Below are 15,545 nucleotides of genomic sequence, written 5' to 3' on the forward strand. Positions count from 1 at the left end.
AAAATTTCAAGAAAAAGATATACTAGTCAGAAATAATTCAATCAAAAATAGAAAATTATACAGTTATAAAAAAATAATTTAAAGGAGGTTTAATTGTAATTTTTTCTCAATAAAGTAAAACACTAAAACTGAAAAAGAAAAAAAAAAAACAAATCTTAGTAATAGGAATAAATATTGATTGCAACTTGCAATGAAGGTGGCGATTTGTTTACAGTTCCGTACTTGGCATTTAACAATAGCTTACTGTGTAAAGGAGAAGATGCTTGTAGATGTGTAGGTGGATAATTCTATTTACTTTTCATAATTACTATAAACCTATATTTTCTTTACCAAATCAGAAATTTATATATAAATTTGGAAAAAAGAAGAATCATTAAGGAATCAAAATGAAAAAGAAGAGAAAAAAAAGCTTACAATATGAAAGTTGGGAGAGACTATCTGATTTTTGTTCTTTTAAAATATAAATTACATTTTTTTCACTTAGAGAGAAAATGCCCCATTTTACTTTTTTTTTGCGGAGGGTAAAAAAGAAAACAAAAGATTGTAGTCGTTTAAACAAAACAAAAACAAAAATACACGAAATTGCGTATTGAAGCTATTGAAACTATTTGTATATAAATATTTATATTTATGTTAAGATTAACACACACAAAAGTGAGTAATAAGTAAACAAATTATAATAATTATGGATGATTATGATTCAAATGAGTGTTTTTATACCTATCATCGCCCATTCTAGGAAGAGTTCTAGTTCCAGGAGCAGTAGGAGCCCTAACATGACCCACCATTGAAACCTGAAGAGCTTCTTCTTCATAAGCTCTTCTCTCCATCTCTTCTCTCATTGCTTTCTTCTTCACTTTCACCAACATAGCCACCACCAACATTCCCAGCAGAATCGCCCCTATCCCTGACCCAATCACACTCCCCACCGCCACTTTCCACCGGCTCAGCTTTCCTCCTCCGTTGCCACCATTCACCTCCGTCGATGACGTTACTACTCCACCACCACCACTGTTATGATCATCTCTTGGAGCTTCTGTTTTCATCACGAGAGCGTAATGCCCTTGTCTTGTCCCTTTACACACATACGGCGAAACTTGCTCGCTAATCGTTGTGTTACCGTTGCTTGTGAAACACGCACACAAGACTGATGAGTTCTTCTGAGGGATAGGGACAATACTTGACTTGTTGCTCAAGAAATCGACCAAGATTGGGTTTTGTTCGGTACCCACAACGTTAACCTCGTAAGGGTTAGTGGCCACACCGTCAGGGTTAGCATTGTAAGCTAACAAACCGAGAACCGGTGACACGAGCTGGTAATTTTCACTGGTTAAGTTATAACCAGTAGAGTAGATAGAAGACCAATTCGAACCAAGGTTTTGTCTAATTAGCATGACTCTCTCAGGGCATGGCTCCACCGTCACGCCTGAACCGATGTGAAACTCTCCTAGTTTTGCACCGTATCTTCTCAAACTCCCGCACCTTAACTTAACCGTGTCGATGTCTATACCGGAGAAATTAGAAGGAAGATGGATTTTCTGAGTGACGCCAGTGTTGAGGCTTAGCTTAAAGTTTCTAATAGTGTAATCTCTGATCATGAGATCAAGAAGATGTGTAGATTGAGACTCAGATTGGTGGGATAATAAGAGAAGTATGATGATGATGACTGAGATATTAAATGTACAAAAACAGAATGAATCCATGAGAGAGGAACAAGAGAATCTAAGGTTTTTTCAGAGGAAGTGAAGAAGAGGAAAGAAAAAGAAAAGTTTTGATTGTGTTTTTTCTTTTACTTTGTGGGGATGTGTTTTGCGGACAGACATTATAAACACTTACACTTTGATTTGTCAGATTACTCTTTTTACCTTTATAGAAGACATGATAATTGTTAAATAAGCGCATATGACCGTTCTAACGTAGAGGTTTAAAATTCTAAAGGTCTAGTGGAGGAGAAAATTGGATCAATGATGATAGAGGCATGGGAAGATGATGATCATGATTACACTTCTGTGTTAATTAAAATTCAAAAAAAAAAAAAAAATTGTAATCTATTTTATACCACAAAAAAGAGAGACATTGGCGTGCTAATGTTTTATGTGACTTTATCCTCTTTTGTGTAATGTTACCTTTGTCTGACCTTTCATTATAAGTTCTTGACTTTTATGTTATCCTATCGTTCAAAGTTTTATGTTACACACCATTTGAAATTTTTGACAACCAAATTCACACTATGCATTTTCTTATACTACTTGCTTTTAGTTCTAGACCATATAGAATTTATCGTTTGGCTTATGCTAATTTGATCTTAATTGTTAAATCAACGTGAAGTTAAAAAAAATGGCGGTTAATCTTCATATGTTCGATATCCAAATATTTTAAAGTTTAAATGTTTAGGATTTAGTTCTTTTTTTCGGGTTAGGTAAGTTTGATATAACTATATTAATGATTATATTTTTACCTACAAAAGGTTGATGAAGAAGTGTACTCATATAATAAACATTTCTCTTATTGCTTACACAATACTTACAAATCAGAGAACATGTGAAGGAGAGAGAGCTAACATGGAAGATCTTACATATACATTAACTTCGAATCTTATTTTTTGCTTCTGACAAAACCCCATTCTTCTTTTTTTTCCAGCTTCAATCTTGTTGGCAAAATCAAATTTTACTATCTCAGATTTCCATGTGATTTTAAAGAGAGTAACTTAATCATAATTAATTACATATATGATGCGTACCTCATCACAGGGTTCAAGCTTGGCTTCCTTCTGGCAATGTGATTAACCGAGACCCCGCGTCATACACCATCGCGGTTCCACAGCTAAAACAGAGAGAATGAAAGATTCAGATGGGGTTTATATGTTAAAACTTTTGGAAACTAAAGCTTAAGTCAAAAATCTTACTTGGTGCATTTGACAGTGTTGATCTTTCCACCGCTAGAGATTGACAAAATTGTTCCAAAGAAGGAGACATTCTCCGTTCCACAATTCGGACAAGGACCCTGTGAAACAAGAACATTCTTAAAAGGGCTCTTGTAGCATCATTACTTCTGCAATCTGAGTAATGTTTTTTTTGTTTTACCTTCAAGATCAAGAAGTCTTTGATGATCAGTTTAGTGATAGAGAGAGCCAGATATACAATCACAGGCACAGCAGCGAACCACGTGAATATGAAACTGTATGGTTCAGATAGCTCCATGATGTATGTGATCTCAAAACCTGTAATGTCGTCGAGGAAGAAAAATCTGCAAGTACCCCCCCCAATTGAAGAAAAACAGGTAAGCAAAGACAAGACCTACGGTTTAACTGATTTGANTTCGGTTTAACTGATTTCAAAGAGAATTAGGTATAGAGTACTACTCACAGTCCTAGAGCAACAACGGTTGCTGGAACGTTCAACAAGAACATTTTGAAATAATCTACAGCGAGATCACTATACACCTGCATTTTGAGGAAGTTCACAAAGATTGTAAATCAAATATATCTGTTCACGGTCTAACTTTAACAATGTGTCTTAATGTCTTAAGTAACATTTACCTTTTTACTACGGAGACTGCATCTTGGACCTTCACACACAATACCACTACCATCCATCTATGGAAGCAGAAAAAAATTCCAAAACTGAACCTTAAAAGGAATAATCATAGGAGACTTATATGTTGATTGAAGCATAAAAAGGGAATAGAACCTTAAGTTTCAGTTTCAGCTTATCATATTCTTCATCATTCAAGATTGGATTTCCAGAGACATAAGCCATTGAAGCTTCCAAAAACCTTTGTTCATCGGAACCTGCGTTTCATAAAACCAATCAAAGATCAGGACTTTAACTCCTAAAGAAACTTAAAACAAAGATATGAAATTTTAAACTCATAGTTGATTATTACTTAGCATGACAACACTGCTTCCTTCCCACATCAACTCATCTTTAAGGTTATCAAACTCTTCATTAGACATGATCGCTTTGCCATCGTAATAGAAAGACTACAAGAAAGGAGGTCAAACACTATTCTCAGTCTCTTGAAGATTAATCATGTAACTGGCAACTATAAAAGGAAGGTTTATGTAGTAGCGTTACTTGCATCGCTTGGAGAAACTCTTGTTCCAATTCACCAATTGTTTTCTTTTCAGCCTTGTTGATGCTACAATATGGCAAAACATTGCTATCCACGTTGTCTCCTCCTCCCCCTAACGAATACAAAAGACTATAATTAAGAGAACTTCATAGCAAATATTAAGTTGATACCTTGTTTTTGCAATTTTTTAGTTTACACAACTTTTGAAATTGCAGACATATAGAACAGAGATGAACTCTAAACATTGAAATGAAGTCCTTACAAAAAAACCAAAACTATAGCCTCTGAATCAAATCAAAAACCCTTCAAGAGTTGAAATTTAACAAGTGTTCCAGTCTTAAAATACTAGGAACCCAAAATTCTAAAAGGCTACAACTTTCAGAACAAATTCGAAGCTTTGTAAGCAGAGAGATCAAATTTAGAGACTCTAAGTGGCAAAATCAAGACCTGATTGCTCAGTGGTGGCTTTAGCAGGCAATAATGAGACTCTTCTTCTCAAGGAAACTGATTTGGCAGGGCAGAGCTGATCCAACTGAGTCTTTGACGACGAAGGAGAGAAAGAAGAAGTGGTGGGTTTGCGAGAAACGGCGGAGAAAAGTCGAGGGCTTGTCAAACTAAACAACATCTTGCTACCCATTTTTTTTTTGTCCCTATGAGAGAAGAAAAAAAAAAAAAAAAGGAGCTCCCTTTTTCCTCTGTTTTTTTGATGTTTCAGTAAGTAAGGAAGGGGGAACCTGTGGTTGAAGATGTGTTTACTGTTTGTGAGCTTCAAAATTTGTTCTGATTTTTTGATTTTTTTTTTTTTTAATTGTTGTTTGAAAAAAAATATATATATTTGGAAGCCAAAAAAACAAAAGGAAGAGATAATATAAGTGTGGAGATAAATTTCTAGGCAGATCTCTCTGATATTTTCTTTGATTCCTCCTCTCATCCTTGACAATAGAAAATATCCATGTCAGCATTACATAGATTTTCCCCTTTTAAAATTAAAAATCTAAATCTTATTTGATCCAAACATTTGTTATTTTTTATTTAATTTTTATTTATGGCAAGATGATATTGATAACAATACATATTTTTAGGTATTTATTGGTATTAATATGATATTATTATATGTAGCATAAAATAGCACTATAAACTTTAAATAATTAATTTACTTTCATAACAATAAATAGAGTAAAGAAGAATTAAGAAATATGTGATTTGGAAATTAAAATAAAATAATTTGCTATCATTGGAAAAAAAAAAAAAAGGTAGATTAATTCTTGTACACACAATTAGTCTAATTTGAAATTGAAACCAGTCAAATTGTTTTATTAAAAATGTGGTTACTGTCTTACTGATGTACATTGTACACACACATCTGGTAGAGGCGGACACGTGGAGACACGATTTAGGCACGTGAACATGGACGTTTTAAGTAAGTAACGTCTAACAATAGAAATTGATTTATTCTATTGGGCTTTTATAGCACCCAAAGCCCATACTAATGCGGGATCACTGACTAAACCTATCAGTCAACCCTAACCACCTTCAACCCTAACCACCTTCAACCCGTTGACCGTGAAGTGTATCAAACTCACTTACCCTCCTCACACACACAATATCACTAACCACCCGGTAGCTCTACATTTTCTTAACTCCTTACTTGTAAGTCTTCTTCTTCATTTTCTAATCAAAACTTATTTGCTTTATAAGAGCCTTTGCACGTTTCATTTACTTGCAACAACAACTCCAAAAGAAAAAACAGTAAGAACGTTTAATTTACTCTGTTTTAATACGTTTCTTTACTTAACTCTGTTTCCTTCTTAGACCAAGAAGAAGAGATGGTTGCAGTCGAAAGAGTTGAAAGTTTAGCAAAGAGCGGAATCGTATCGATCCCAAAAGAGTACATTCGTCCCAAAGAAGAGCTCGAGAGCATCAACGATGTTTTCCTAGAAGAGAAGAAAGAAGATGGTCCTCAAGTTCCCACGATTGATCTACAGAACATCGAGTCAGACGATCCAAAGATACGTGAGAGTTGCATTGAGGAGCTGAAAAAGGCATCTTTGGATTGGGGAGTTATGCATTTGATCAACCATGGCATACCCCTTGATCTGATGGAACGTGTGAAGAAAGCTGGAGAGGAGTTTTTCAGTTTACCCGTGGAAGAGAAGGAGAAGTACGCAAACGATCAAGCCACCGGGAAGATTCAAGGGTATGGAAGTAAACTAGCTAACAACGCGTGTGGACAACTTGAGTGGGAAGATTACTTCTTTCATCTTGCTTATCCTGAAGGCAAGAGAGATCTATCACTTTGGCCTAAGACACCACGTGATTACATGTAAAGCCTTTTGATTGTTTTACACTTTTACTTATATTTTATAATCTTTTGTTAACGTTTTTGGATGATTGTAGTGAAGCAACGAGTGAGTACGCGAAGTGTCTACGTTTGCTAGCGACAAAAGTCTTCAAGGCTCTCTCTATCTCTCTAGGTTTAGAGCCTGACCGTCTAGAGAAAGAAGTGGGTGGTTTAGAAGAGCTTCTTCTACAAATGAAGATTAATTACTACCCTAAATGCCCTCAGCCTGAGCTAGCACTTGGCGTGGAAGCTCACACCGATGTAAGCGCCTTAACCTTCATTCTACACAACATGGTTCCGGGTTTGCAGCTTTTCTACGAGGGCAAATGGGTTATTGCAAAATGTGTTCCTGATTCAATTGTGATGCACATTGGAGATACTTTGGAGATTCTTAGTAATGGGAAGTTTAAGAGTATACTTCATCGCGGGTTGGTGAATAAGGAGAAGGTTAGGGTGTCTTGGGCTGTGTTTTGTGAACCACCAAAGGATAAGATTGTTCTTAAGCCGTTGCCGGAGATGGTGAGTGCTGAGTGTCCGGCTAAGTTTCCTCCAAGGACATTTGCTCAACATATTGAGCATAAGTTGTTTGGGAATGAACAAGAGGAATTGGTGTCTGAGAAAAAGGATTAAGTTTGTGTGTTTGGGAAAGGAACAAGTCTTTTATATGTAAAACTCTATTTAAGAGTTTCTTTGTTTTGTGTTCGTGTCACTGTGATATTGTAAGAAACAAATTATTATCTCCATTTTCTAAATTGTTTACAATATCTCTGAAGTAATGATAGAGATTACAGAAAAAGACGAGAGAGTAACTGTTAGATTTACGATACCGTAAGCTCCAATTACACGAACACACAATTACAACTAACTGATAAGAACAGAGAGAGGCCAGCACATCACTAGCTCAGCTCCCAACACACCATAAGAGAGAGACTAGCACATCACTAGCTCACCTCTCCAAACACAAGCACATCGCTTCACCAACATTCACAATATTCCACATTCAGCATAATCTCTCTCGATACTCATCTCTCTTATTTATACTCTCAGATTGCAACTGCAGACCTTCCAATTGCATTAGAGGCTTCTCTAGTTCTCTTCAAACTACCAACTCAAGGTCCACGTCATTAGCATTCATTTAACAATGAAACACTAGACCAAGTGACCAACCGTATCAGTAACCAAGATAGATATTTGTAGATCTATGAACCACATGTTGTATTAAGAACTTGGAAGTATTTCTGATTTACATTTTCTGTTTCTCCTTTTTATGCTACTAACTGTAAAAACAGATGCCGAAGAAAGTAAAAAGAGAGCGGTAAAAAGAGAGCGCGATGCAATATATGGCTCTTATTAGGAGAAACTGAAGAATCCGGTTTGCTTCGCTTTCTCCTTTTCTTCCTTTGTCTTCAAGACAAATTGGTCTACTTCTTTGGATTTCAGAATGTTAGCATTGCGCCGGAGGAGTTATACCACAAGATCAGACTGAGAAGAGAACGATATCCGAATGTACATATAAGGAGATGATTCCAGATCCTACGAATGTGTAATCTGTACCATCAGCGAATGCCTAAGCTCCTGCAAAATTAGATATAACAATGACAACAAAAGATATAAGTATATATGTTGTTCCATATTTGATCAGATGCATCGTTTGAAAATTAGTGGTTGCAGAATTGACTTTATTGGCCTACCTCCTAGGGGTCCATTGCTGGTTTGTTTCGGGAGTTATTCCGTTATTACTAAATTGTATCTGTTGTCCAGCTGAAGAGACTGGTTTTACTGCTGCCATTCTTGTTACCTGTAATGGTTGAGTATCGATTCAAGAAATCAAGCAATCGCAGTCGTAAGTTACAAAATCCTATTTTTCTACAAATTTGGAGCTTACCTCATTCCTAGCTTGGAAAGGGTTCATTCTATTTTCCTTTGAGACCTTATACCAAGAAAAGATTGCAAATCAATAACTTGACTTGGAAAATGGAAAAAAATAAATCAAGTGAAATTGAGTTTACAAGCTGCACCTTTGGTTGAAACAATCTTGTGCGAGATCCATCAGTAGACTGGAGCTCGGATTTGATGGAAAGCTGTAGGTTAATAGAACCAGGTCAAAAACTAGGAGACTATTAAATAACTAGAGTGCGTTTTAGAAAGATCATACGTGAAACCATGAGCTGTACCTTACTGAAAAGGTCTGTTGGTAAATCTGGTTGAACTCTCTTTCCTGAATGAAAACTAAACTCCTGTGTAGGATTTCCAAAAACAGTTCAAGTACTCATTAGGAAACTCCATTCACAGACATACCAGAAGATCAAGTGCAAAGAATGATTGGTAAGACTACCCATACCAAAGGCACTGTTGTTTCTCGCTTGCTGTTTTTGAAAATTCCCATGTCTCCTCTGCTTGAAAGTATCTATTTTGGCAGGAAAGAACACCAATATTAGGTGTGAAATTTGTAATACAAGCAAATGAGACTCGAAAAGGATAATACCTTCTTGTTCAGAGGGCGAGCTTTAAAAACATGGTTTCCTTCTGAGACATCATGCTTGGGTATATCCATTGCAGTTGGTCTGCAGAAAACGATTAAAGTTTAAGTTGACATTCACCTCAAAGACAAATTGAAGTGAGAAATCAAGCAATCCTTCTTAATTTTGTATTGATTTACGGTTTCATACCTCCTATTTTCCCTGTTAGCACCATCAAGCACATCACTTATACTAGATTTGTCTAACCCCTGTCAAAAAAAAAATTTTGATCATATAAAAGGCAGCACTTTGAGAAGGATCAAGTTGTTTAGATGAAAGGTAAGATAAAGGTAAGATCACAGGACACTGGATAAACAAAGATAAAGAATTATTGTTGCTACCTTATACGCATCATTCCCCTGATGAGATCTTGTTGTTACTGCTGATGAATGTTGCATAGCCCTTTCTGAAGTCTTCAAATGGAATTCCTGATAAGAAATGGCAATAAATTTAATATAAAGCCTGACAACAGACTATGATATGGAAACACCATAGCAGCTGTAACAATTTCATTTGTCATGCTTACTTGGAATTCTGGTAGTTTCGGAGTGCTCTTTTTCCGGATAGGCAATGAGGGAGCATCAAATATCTACAGATCACAAACGCGAGATCAATAATGCAATCATTTCCATACCACATTTCTTAGTAGCAGATGTGAAGTTACAAACCTTTCGGTTAAATGGGCGCGCCTTGAATCTATATACAGTTGTTGAGTCCTGTTCTAATTTCGCATCAGTCTTGTGCCTGAAATTGATCATTAGCAAAGTATTCAATAAGATATGACTTTTCCAGTAACATTTCACTTTGAGCAAACATTTAGCTTCTAACCGTATCCTGTGAGCCCTCTGTGATGTAGCAAAATCAGGCTCATGTGGGATAGTAACCTTTGCCCTGGCTTGTTGTGCGTTTTTATCAAGAGTTGTATCCTGCATAACCATTTTTATAAAGAATTAAATGATTTGATTTCAAAACACTATAAACAAGAACAAGCGTATTCAAGCAATAGAAAGCAAACCTTCTTTGGTATCTTGTGTACAAAACTCACTTCCTGCTTTGTATCAGCAACCTGAAACAGTGAACAAATGACTTTTATTGCCACTACTTTCAGCACCTAAATATATCTAGTACATAGTTAAAAGGAACTATACACTGTTCAACTCGGAGCACCATGATAGCCACCCTATTAGAAAAGAAAAGACAAAGAAGTAAAACCGATAACTGCTTAATACTCTACCTTACGCAGAAGACCTCCATCAAGCTTCTGTCTTTTAGACGCTTGAACTTCGGTCCCAGATGTCCCACAATTGCCTTTATCAAGAATTTGATCCACTTGCATATGAGATTTACTATACCAGCAAAAGAAGCAACATATTAGATGAGTAAAGTTAAGTTGACAAGTAGAAAAGTACCAAGATTCTTTACCTGGCATTAATTTGTTTTGCTAACTGGCTAGCAGTAGGTCTCATTAACGTTGAGCTCCTTGGAGTTGGTCTGATGCTGGACTTAGCTCGGAATTTTGGTTTATCAGTGTGCTTGTGATTGTTAATCGTCGGCCCTGATAGAAGTAGATAAAGTGAGACCACAAGCAGTTAAGAATATGGTATTTTTAAAGGGGCAACAAGTTTGCTCAATAAAGTATATACCAAAGATAGACAGAAGTAAGATGGACCACATTTGATGGTAAATGAAAAAAAATGGAACTGGTAATAATTGGTGGTGTTCAACAAAAATGAAAGAGCCATAATTGGAATGTAGATGCATGGTCATGTTGGTATTATAGCAAAAAAATGATCACCTTTGCAAATGGGTTGAATTGGAACTTTCTTCAAATTACTACCTTGTTGTGAGGAAAAAACCCCAGACCCAGAACGCATTCCACTTCCTGAAAAAAAAAAAAAAAGCAAAAAGACAATTTTTAAGAATCTAAAAAACCAAATCTTGTAGTCTTTCAACATAATGCTTCAATTTCTACTTCAGTAAACTAAATCCCACAACCATAGTCAACTTGTAAGCTACTTAAAATAAGAGATGCAAAGTATAAAATTCACCTGTCTTATTACTCAAATTTGAAGCTAAATGATTTCGTTGTTGAAAGATTCCTCTATTCTTATCACAAACATCTGCTGCTGAGACTTCCTCATCTTCTGATCTCGTAGATGCCTCAGTCTTGTCATCATACACCTCCTCCTCTCTAAGTAACAGTTTTGTTACAAAAGCTGAAACCACAAAAGAGTTCAAAACAATTCACACAAAGGGGGCTATGATTCGAAGATATCAAGGCCAAAATGGAAAATGTAGGATCCAAAAATGGAATAATGTAGGATCCAAAAATGGAATTGTAAAATCAAAGCAGAACCATTGAAGCTATATCACAAAGCAAATTCCAAAACTCATAGAAACGGACTTAAAAGAAATTTTTAGGTTTTTATCACAGTCATTAAGATAAAGAAAACAATGAATGAGAGACTCACGAGAAGGAGCGTAGGAAGGAGCAGAGTGAAACCAGAACTCAGCGAGTTGAGACTCGGCCGGTAACTCGTCACGAGTGAAATCGTACCATCTCGCGGCATCAAACTCGTACTCAAGATCGATCTCTCTAACCTGATACACCATTGTCTCGATTTCCATATCTTCATCCATCTCCATCTCTCTCCCTCTCTCTCTTTAAAAAACCTCCACAGTCACTTTCTTCTCTTTCCTTGGGGAAATTGCAACAAACTCTGATCGGTTCAGAAAAAAACCCTAATTTTTAATCAGGAATCTCTCTGATTCATTGGGTCTGATGAAGAACCAAAGGAAGCAGAAGAAGNAGAAGGCAAGGAAAGGAAATAAACGGCACAAATTTCGCTGTTTCCAGAGTTTTTTTTTTTTTGTTTGTTAAGCGACAGACAAAATGGAGTAAATGTAATTTTTTCCTAATATAATAAATGTCAAAAACGACGCCGTATTCAAAAAAACCGTACTCGAAGCACAAAAGCATGGAAGACGCTCCGGTTTTTGTAACGACTCGAAAATTTTTGAAATTCTAATTAGATGCTTGGAAAGACGATAGTATCCTTAGCAACGAGAGAGAGAGCGTGAGGGTTGTTTTGGTAAATTTTAATGGGAAGAGTCTTTTTTTTTTTTCTTCCTACGTGGCTGCTGGCTTCGAGGCGCGTCTGGGACTGTGAGCTTTTTTTTTTACAGTGGCTTTCGAATTCGACGAGACTGGAATTCCGGCGGGGTTCATTATTTACCCTTGACGTTTGTGTTTATTTACGGAATCTGCCACTAACGGTTGTAATCAGCTTTGTCTTCTGTATGACCTGACATTATGCGCTTTCTCAGTAAAATTAAATTTTAATTATATATGTCTTATATAAAAAGTAGTATTTATATAACCATGGTTGTTGTTTACTCTAATATTGTCATTTGTAAAGTGTGTGTGGATTGCAATAGAGGCTTCTCTCCACTGCAACTGAATATTTATTTTTTGAAGTAACGTTTTCAAAATGATTTTTCTATATATAATTGGTATTTTAATATTTTGCAATCAATTTCATATGAGAATGAGAAGAATTGGACACACAAACAGACAGCATGACGTTGACTGTGAATTTAATTACTTTATCCATCAATTTTCATTTTTTAATTTTTTTTTTGTTGTAAGCAAAAGTTTGACATTTAATAGGTTCAATGTTGGGTACACAAAGACCCAAATTTGTGTAATAAAGAAAAGGACAAATTATCAATTTTTTTGGGTTTCTTGGGGTAGGACAAATTTTTTCAAAATCTTTATATGTTTTTTAGGCATTAGTTTTGTTCAAAGAGTTTTTTTTTTGTTGGGTTTTGGACCAAAGCTACTTTTGGGAGAGTACAAAAAAAAGATCACATTTATTTGGGGTTGTGTTGTTGGTTGAACTTTTTCTAGAGAGATAGTAAAAAAAAAAATTTAACTATATATAGAAAAAATGTTAATCTTAATACACACATACGTATACGCATGTATCATATGATATGTACATCTTAATTGGTGTCTATATATTCATTTAATTGGGGCTCAAATGATCCATATGACGATTCTTTCCATAATCATATGTATAGATTTCTTCTTCTAACCATCATTTAATATGTTCCAAAGAATCTAAGTTTCATTCAAAATATTAAACGTCACTCTGAAAAGCTTTAAGTAACATTGTTTTGATTGGACAGACACGAAAAAGTTAACATTAGTATCCACCACAAAGTTAAAAAAGTAAGATAAATCAATGCAAGATTCTTATTATTCATGTCAAATTGACTACAATAATTACATTTTAAAAAAAACATTGTTAGCTTTTTTTCCTCTGTTCATACTTGTTAACCCTTTCTTTTTCCTTCTGATTTAAGCTGGCTAATGAAAGAGATGAAGAAGAACCAAGGACAAAAATAACCAAAGCTCTTTCACATCTTGGAATAAGACCTGTACTGTGCATGGAGACAAGACATGTTTCAGATACTACTAAAAAAGCAGAAGAGACTTAAAGCAGCTCAGAGTTTGTCACGTGGGTTTTTTACAGTTTTACTGCAACAATGCTTCCTCCTCTTTCTTCATAGTCTCCAGCTGTCTTTTCGCATACTTCGTGATGAGAATCGTTGTAGCGACTGTTGCTAAAAAGCCGATAATGTTGAGAATAACCTGTGTGACCGAGAGACCCTGCTCTTCTGCAGAAGATGCTTCTGCTAATGTCCTTACAAGAATCCCTCTGCACACACAGACACGAGACATTTGACTGATCAGTGACACTGCACGATCCAACAGTGAACAAGGACTAACAGTTAAACATTTAAACTTATAGAGAACTAGATGCCTATACCCAATATAAGACTATTCTACAATCATGAAATGTAATGATATTATTGTTAAGGATGATTGTTTTTGGACGTTATCTGCTGATTAGGTGAAATGATAATTGCTCTAAACAGTATTGGGCTCTTTACAAATTGTTTTGGAACTGACAAGAAGAGAACGAAACCTGACTTACGTATAGATAGCGACAAAAACCTCAGGCACCATGCCTATGAGAGATCCAGTTATGTAAGGACCGTACTTAACACGAGTAGCTACAGCACAGTAGTTATAAAGAATGTAAGGAAATGGAGAAACCCGGATTAAGGTTACTAATCGGAACTGGTGAAGCCAATTTCCTTCACCGGCAGCTCTTAAAACGGCTGCTTGATCAGGATATCTTTCTAGCCATCCCTGCACAAGCACAGCAAAGAAGCAAAGAGATTTCAGAAGTATGCAAGTTTTAAGCAGCTGCATTCATCAAAGTCATCATTAAAAAGCCTTTGAGGAAACGAATACAATGTTAATCCAGCTACATTCACAAGTGCCACTACATTTATCAAAGACGTCATTTTGAGAAAAAGGAAAACAATGTTAATCCAGATACATTCTATTGATCAAAGACACCGTTTTGAGAAAAGGAAAACAATGTTAATCCTGGTTTCTCAACCTGACAGGTTTTAGTATTGAATCAAGATAACCAAAGTCTATGTACTGGGAAGCTTCTTATTTTCTAAAACCTACCATATAACTTTCTAGCAAAATAAAACTTGGATACTATGATTGATTCAAGCGAAAAAGGAAGCAGCTTTTGAGGGTTTGGCACATACTTGAATTTTGTGGCAGAAGAGTTGTCCAATAAAGTAAGGCAGCGACACACCAACAGCAGCAGCTGAGATAATTAGAAGAAACCCATAGCCATAACCAAAAGTCATTCCAGCAATCCACATTGATGGTGTAGATGGAAGAAGTAAAGTCGGGAATATCGCCACGGATGCAAATACAAGAAGACCGCACACTGGATGTGTAAAAGTCCTAATCTCCCATTGTATAATAGGGATAAGCTCCTGCAGAACCAGAACCAGAACCAGGCAAGTTAAAGAGATAATCCCCTTGTTATGAACATGGCAAAATGAAATTACAAATACAATCTCTCTAAAGCAAGAACAAGGGGAGATACAAGTATCATATACGAATAGATACATGAAGCATCAACATCATGGGGATTGTTAAAACCTCAAATCTACTCAGACTTATAAACATGCAAGGCTACATACAATGGAATCTAAAGTGATTAAATTTATTCAACTCTCATCCTGAATTTATGATCTAAACCTCGATGAGAAGCACTAGAATTAAATCAAACTCAAAGAAATAAACTTTATGGGAATGCATAAACACTAGTTAAAAAAACACCCATGCAACAGCGAATAAAGAGCTAAAAATTTGAAATTCAAACCTTATCCATGATTAAAGGACCGATCCAAATGTAACCCACGATAGCCAATGCAGCAAGAACGATGAATAATATAGAAAGCTTGACCCGAAACCAAAACGGCGACGAATCAATTTTTTCTTCTTCTTCTTGCTTCTCCAGCTCTGATTCTTGTCTTTTCTCTAAACCCTCGCTCAATTTCACGTAAGTCCCCTTGTCCTCTTCTTCTTCGACTCTCATCCGCAGCTCAAGAACCGGATTTTCTTCCTCAGGAACAGTCATCGAATACAACAAACCCAGAAACAGAAAGAGATAAACACTAAGCAGAGAAGGAAAAAGAAAAAAAACCTGATCCACTGGATTTTTCCG

General features: G+C 35.9%; 5 protein-coding genes across 8 annotated transcripts; 1 reads left to right on the top strand and 4 right to left on the bottom strand.

Annotated features, from left to right (window-relative positions):
- On the bottom strand, positions 94–1,836 carry LOC104718016. The gene has a single exon (XM_010435672.2). It carries the CDS (start codon positions 1,701–1,703, stop codon positions 684–686), a length of 1,020 nt encoding a protein of 339 aa, XP_010433974.1. The 5' UTR covers positions 1,704–1,836; the 3' UTR covers positions 94–683.
- LOC104718017 (PGR5-like protein 1A, chloroplastic) lies at positions 2,469–4,876 on the bottom strand. Its single transcript, XM_010435673.2, has 10 exons — positions 4,522–4,876; positions 4,077–4,186; positions 3,886–3,982; positions 3,690–3,790; positions 3,539–3,595; positions 3,366–3,442; positions 3,084–3,246; positions 2,906–3,003; positions 2,741–2,823; positions 2,469–2,647 (listed from the first exon to the last, which is right to left on the bottom strand). Exons 1-9 carry the CDS (start codon positions 4,709–4,711, stop codon positions 2,754–2,756), a joined length of 963 nt encoding a protein of 320 aa, XP_010433975.1. The 5' UTR covers positions 4,712–4,876; the 3' UTR covers positions 2,469–2,647; positions 2,741–2,753.
- LOC104718018 (leucoanthocyanidin dioxygenase-like) lies at positions 5,755–7,408 on the top strand. Its single transcript, XM_010435674.2, has 2 exons — positions 5,755–6,397; positions 6,472–7,408. The coding sequence occupies exons 1-2, from the start codon at positions 5,901–5,903 to the stop codon at positions 7,043–7,045; spliced, it is 1,071 nt and encodes a 356-aa protein (XP_010433976.1). The 5' UTR covers positions 5,755–5,900; the 3' UTR covers positions 7,046–7,408.
- On the bottom strand, positions 7,616–11,800 carry LOC104718020 (protein TPX2-like). 3 transcript variants are annotated; one of them, XM_019231321.1, is made up of 18 exons: positions 11,406–11,800; positions 10,995–11,150; positions 10,730–10,816; positions 10,357–10,489; positions 10,169–10,280; positions 9,950–10,000; positions 9,763–9,860; positions 9,603–9,678; positions 9,461–9,523; positions 9,276–9,362; positions 9,085–9,143; positions 8,901–8,979; positions 8,757–8,822; positions 8,590–8,652; positions 8,434–8,496; positions 8,301–8,345; positions 8,107–8,213; positions 7,616–7,990 (listed from the first exon to the last, which is right to left on the bottom strand). In XM_019231321.1, the coding sequence occupies exons 1-18, from the start codon at positions 11,578–11,580 to the stop codon at positions 7,972–7,974; spliced, it is 1,539 nt and encodes a 512-aa protein (XP_019086866.1). In that variant the 5' UTR covers positions 11,581–11,800; the 3' UTR covers positions 7,616–7,971. The 3 variants fall into 3 exon arrangements, with proteins under 3 accessions (XP_019086866.1, XP_010433978.1, XP_010433979.1); XM_010435676.2 differs by having other exon boundaries at positions 10,983–11,150; XM_010435677.1 differs by having other exon boundaries at positions 10,983–11,150; positions 11,402–11,570.
- Positions 13,158–15,539, bottom strand: LOC104718021. Of its 2 annotated transcripts, XM_010435679.2 has the most exons (5): positions 15,201–15,539; positions 14,572–14,808; positions 13,938–14,155; positions 13,471–13,658; positions 13,158–13,380 (listed from the first exon to the last, which is right to left on the bottom strand). In XM_010435679.2, exons 1-4 carry the CDS (start codon positions 15,456–15,458, stop codon positions 13,475–13,477), a joined length of 897 nt encoding a protein of 298 aa, XP_010433981.1. In that variant the 5' UTR covers positions 15,459–15,539; the 3' UTR covers positions 13,158–13,380; positions 13,471–13,474. The 2 variants fall into 2 exon arrangements, with proteins under 2 accessions (XP_010433981.1, XP_010433980.1); XM_010435678.2 differs by having other exon boundaries at positions 13,158–13,658.

Source organism: Camelina sativa, chromosome 10 (genome assembly GCF_000633955.1).
Source record: "Camelina sativa cultivar DH55 chromosome 10, Cs, whole genome shotgun sequence".
Classification (NCBI taxonomy): domain Eukaryota; kingdom Viridiplantae; phylum Streptophyta; class Magnoliopsida; order Brassicales; family Brassicaceae; genus Camelina; species Camelina sativa.

Excerpts from the sequence above, each read along its gene's own strand:
- LOC104718016 (XM_010435672.2), bottom strand. The coding sequence starts at position 1,703 with ATGGATTCATTCTGTTTTTGTACATTTAATATCTCAGTCATCATCATC.
- LOC104718017 (XM_010435673.2), bottom strand. The coding sequence starts at position 4,711 with ATGGGTAGCAAGATGTTGTTTAGTTTGACAAGCCCTCGACTTTTCTCC. Across the intron at positions 3,791-3,885 it reads AAGCAGTGTTGTCATGCTAA|GTTCCGATGAACAAAGGTTT; the intron begins GTAATAATCAAC and ends TATGAAACGCAG. Across the intron at positions 3,004-3,083 it reads AAGACTTCTTGATCTTGAAG|GGTCCTTGTCCGAATTGTGG; the intron begins GTAAAACAAAAA and ends CTTGTTTCACAG.
- LOC104718018 (XM_010435674.2), top strand. The coding sequence starts at position 5,901 with ATGGTTGCAGTCGAAAGAGTTGAAAGTTTAGCAAAGAGCGGAATCGTA. Across the intron at positions 6,398-6,471 it reads AAGACACCACGTGATTACAT|TGAAGCAACGAGTGAGTACG; the intron begins GTAAAGCCTTTT and ends GGATGATTGTAG.
- LOC104718020 (XM_010435676.2), bottom strand. The coding sequence starts at position 11,580 with ATGGAGATGGATGAAGATATGGAAATCGAGACAATGGTGTATCAGGTT. Across the intron at positions 10,281-10,356 it reads GCAAAACAAATTAATGCCAG|TAAATCTCATATGCAAGTGG; the intron begins GTAAAGAATCTT and ends TTGCTGGTATAG. Across the intron at positions 10,001-10,168 it reads ATGGAGGTCTTCTGCGTAAG|GTTGCTGATACAAAGCAGGA; the intron begins GTAGAGTATTAA and ends TCACTGTTTCAG.
- LOC104718021 (XM_010435679.2), bottom strand. The coding sequence starts at position 15,458 with ATGACTGTTCCTGAGGAAGAAAATCCGGTTCTTGAGCTGCGGATGAGA. Across the intron at positions 14,809-15,200 it reads GTCCTTTAATCATGGATAAG|GAGCTTATCCCTATTATACA; the intron begins GTTTGAATTTCA and ends CTGGTTCTGCAG. Across the intron at positions 13,659-13,937 it reads GTTTTTGTCGCTATCTATAC|AGGGATTCTTGTAAGGACAT; the intron begins GTAAGTCAGGTT and ends CTGTGTGTGCAG.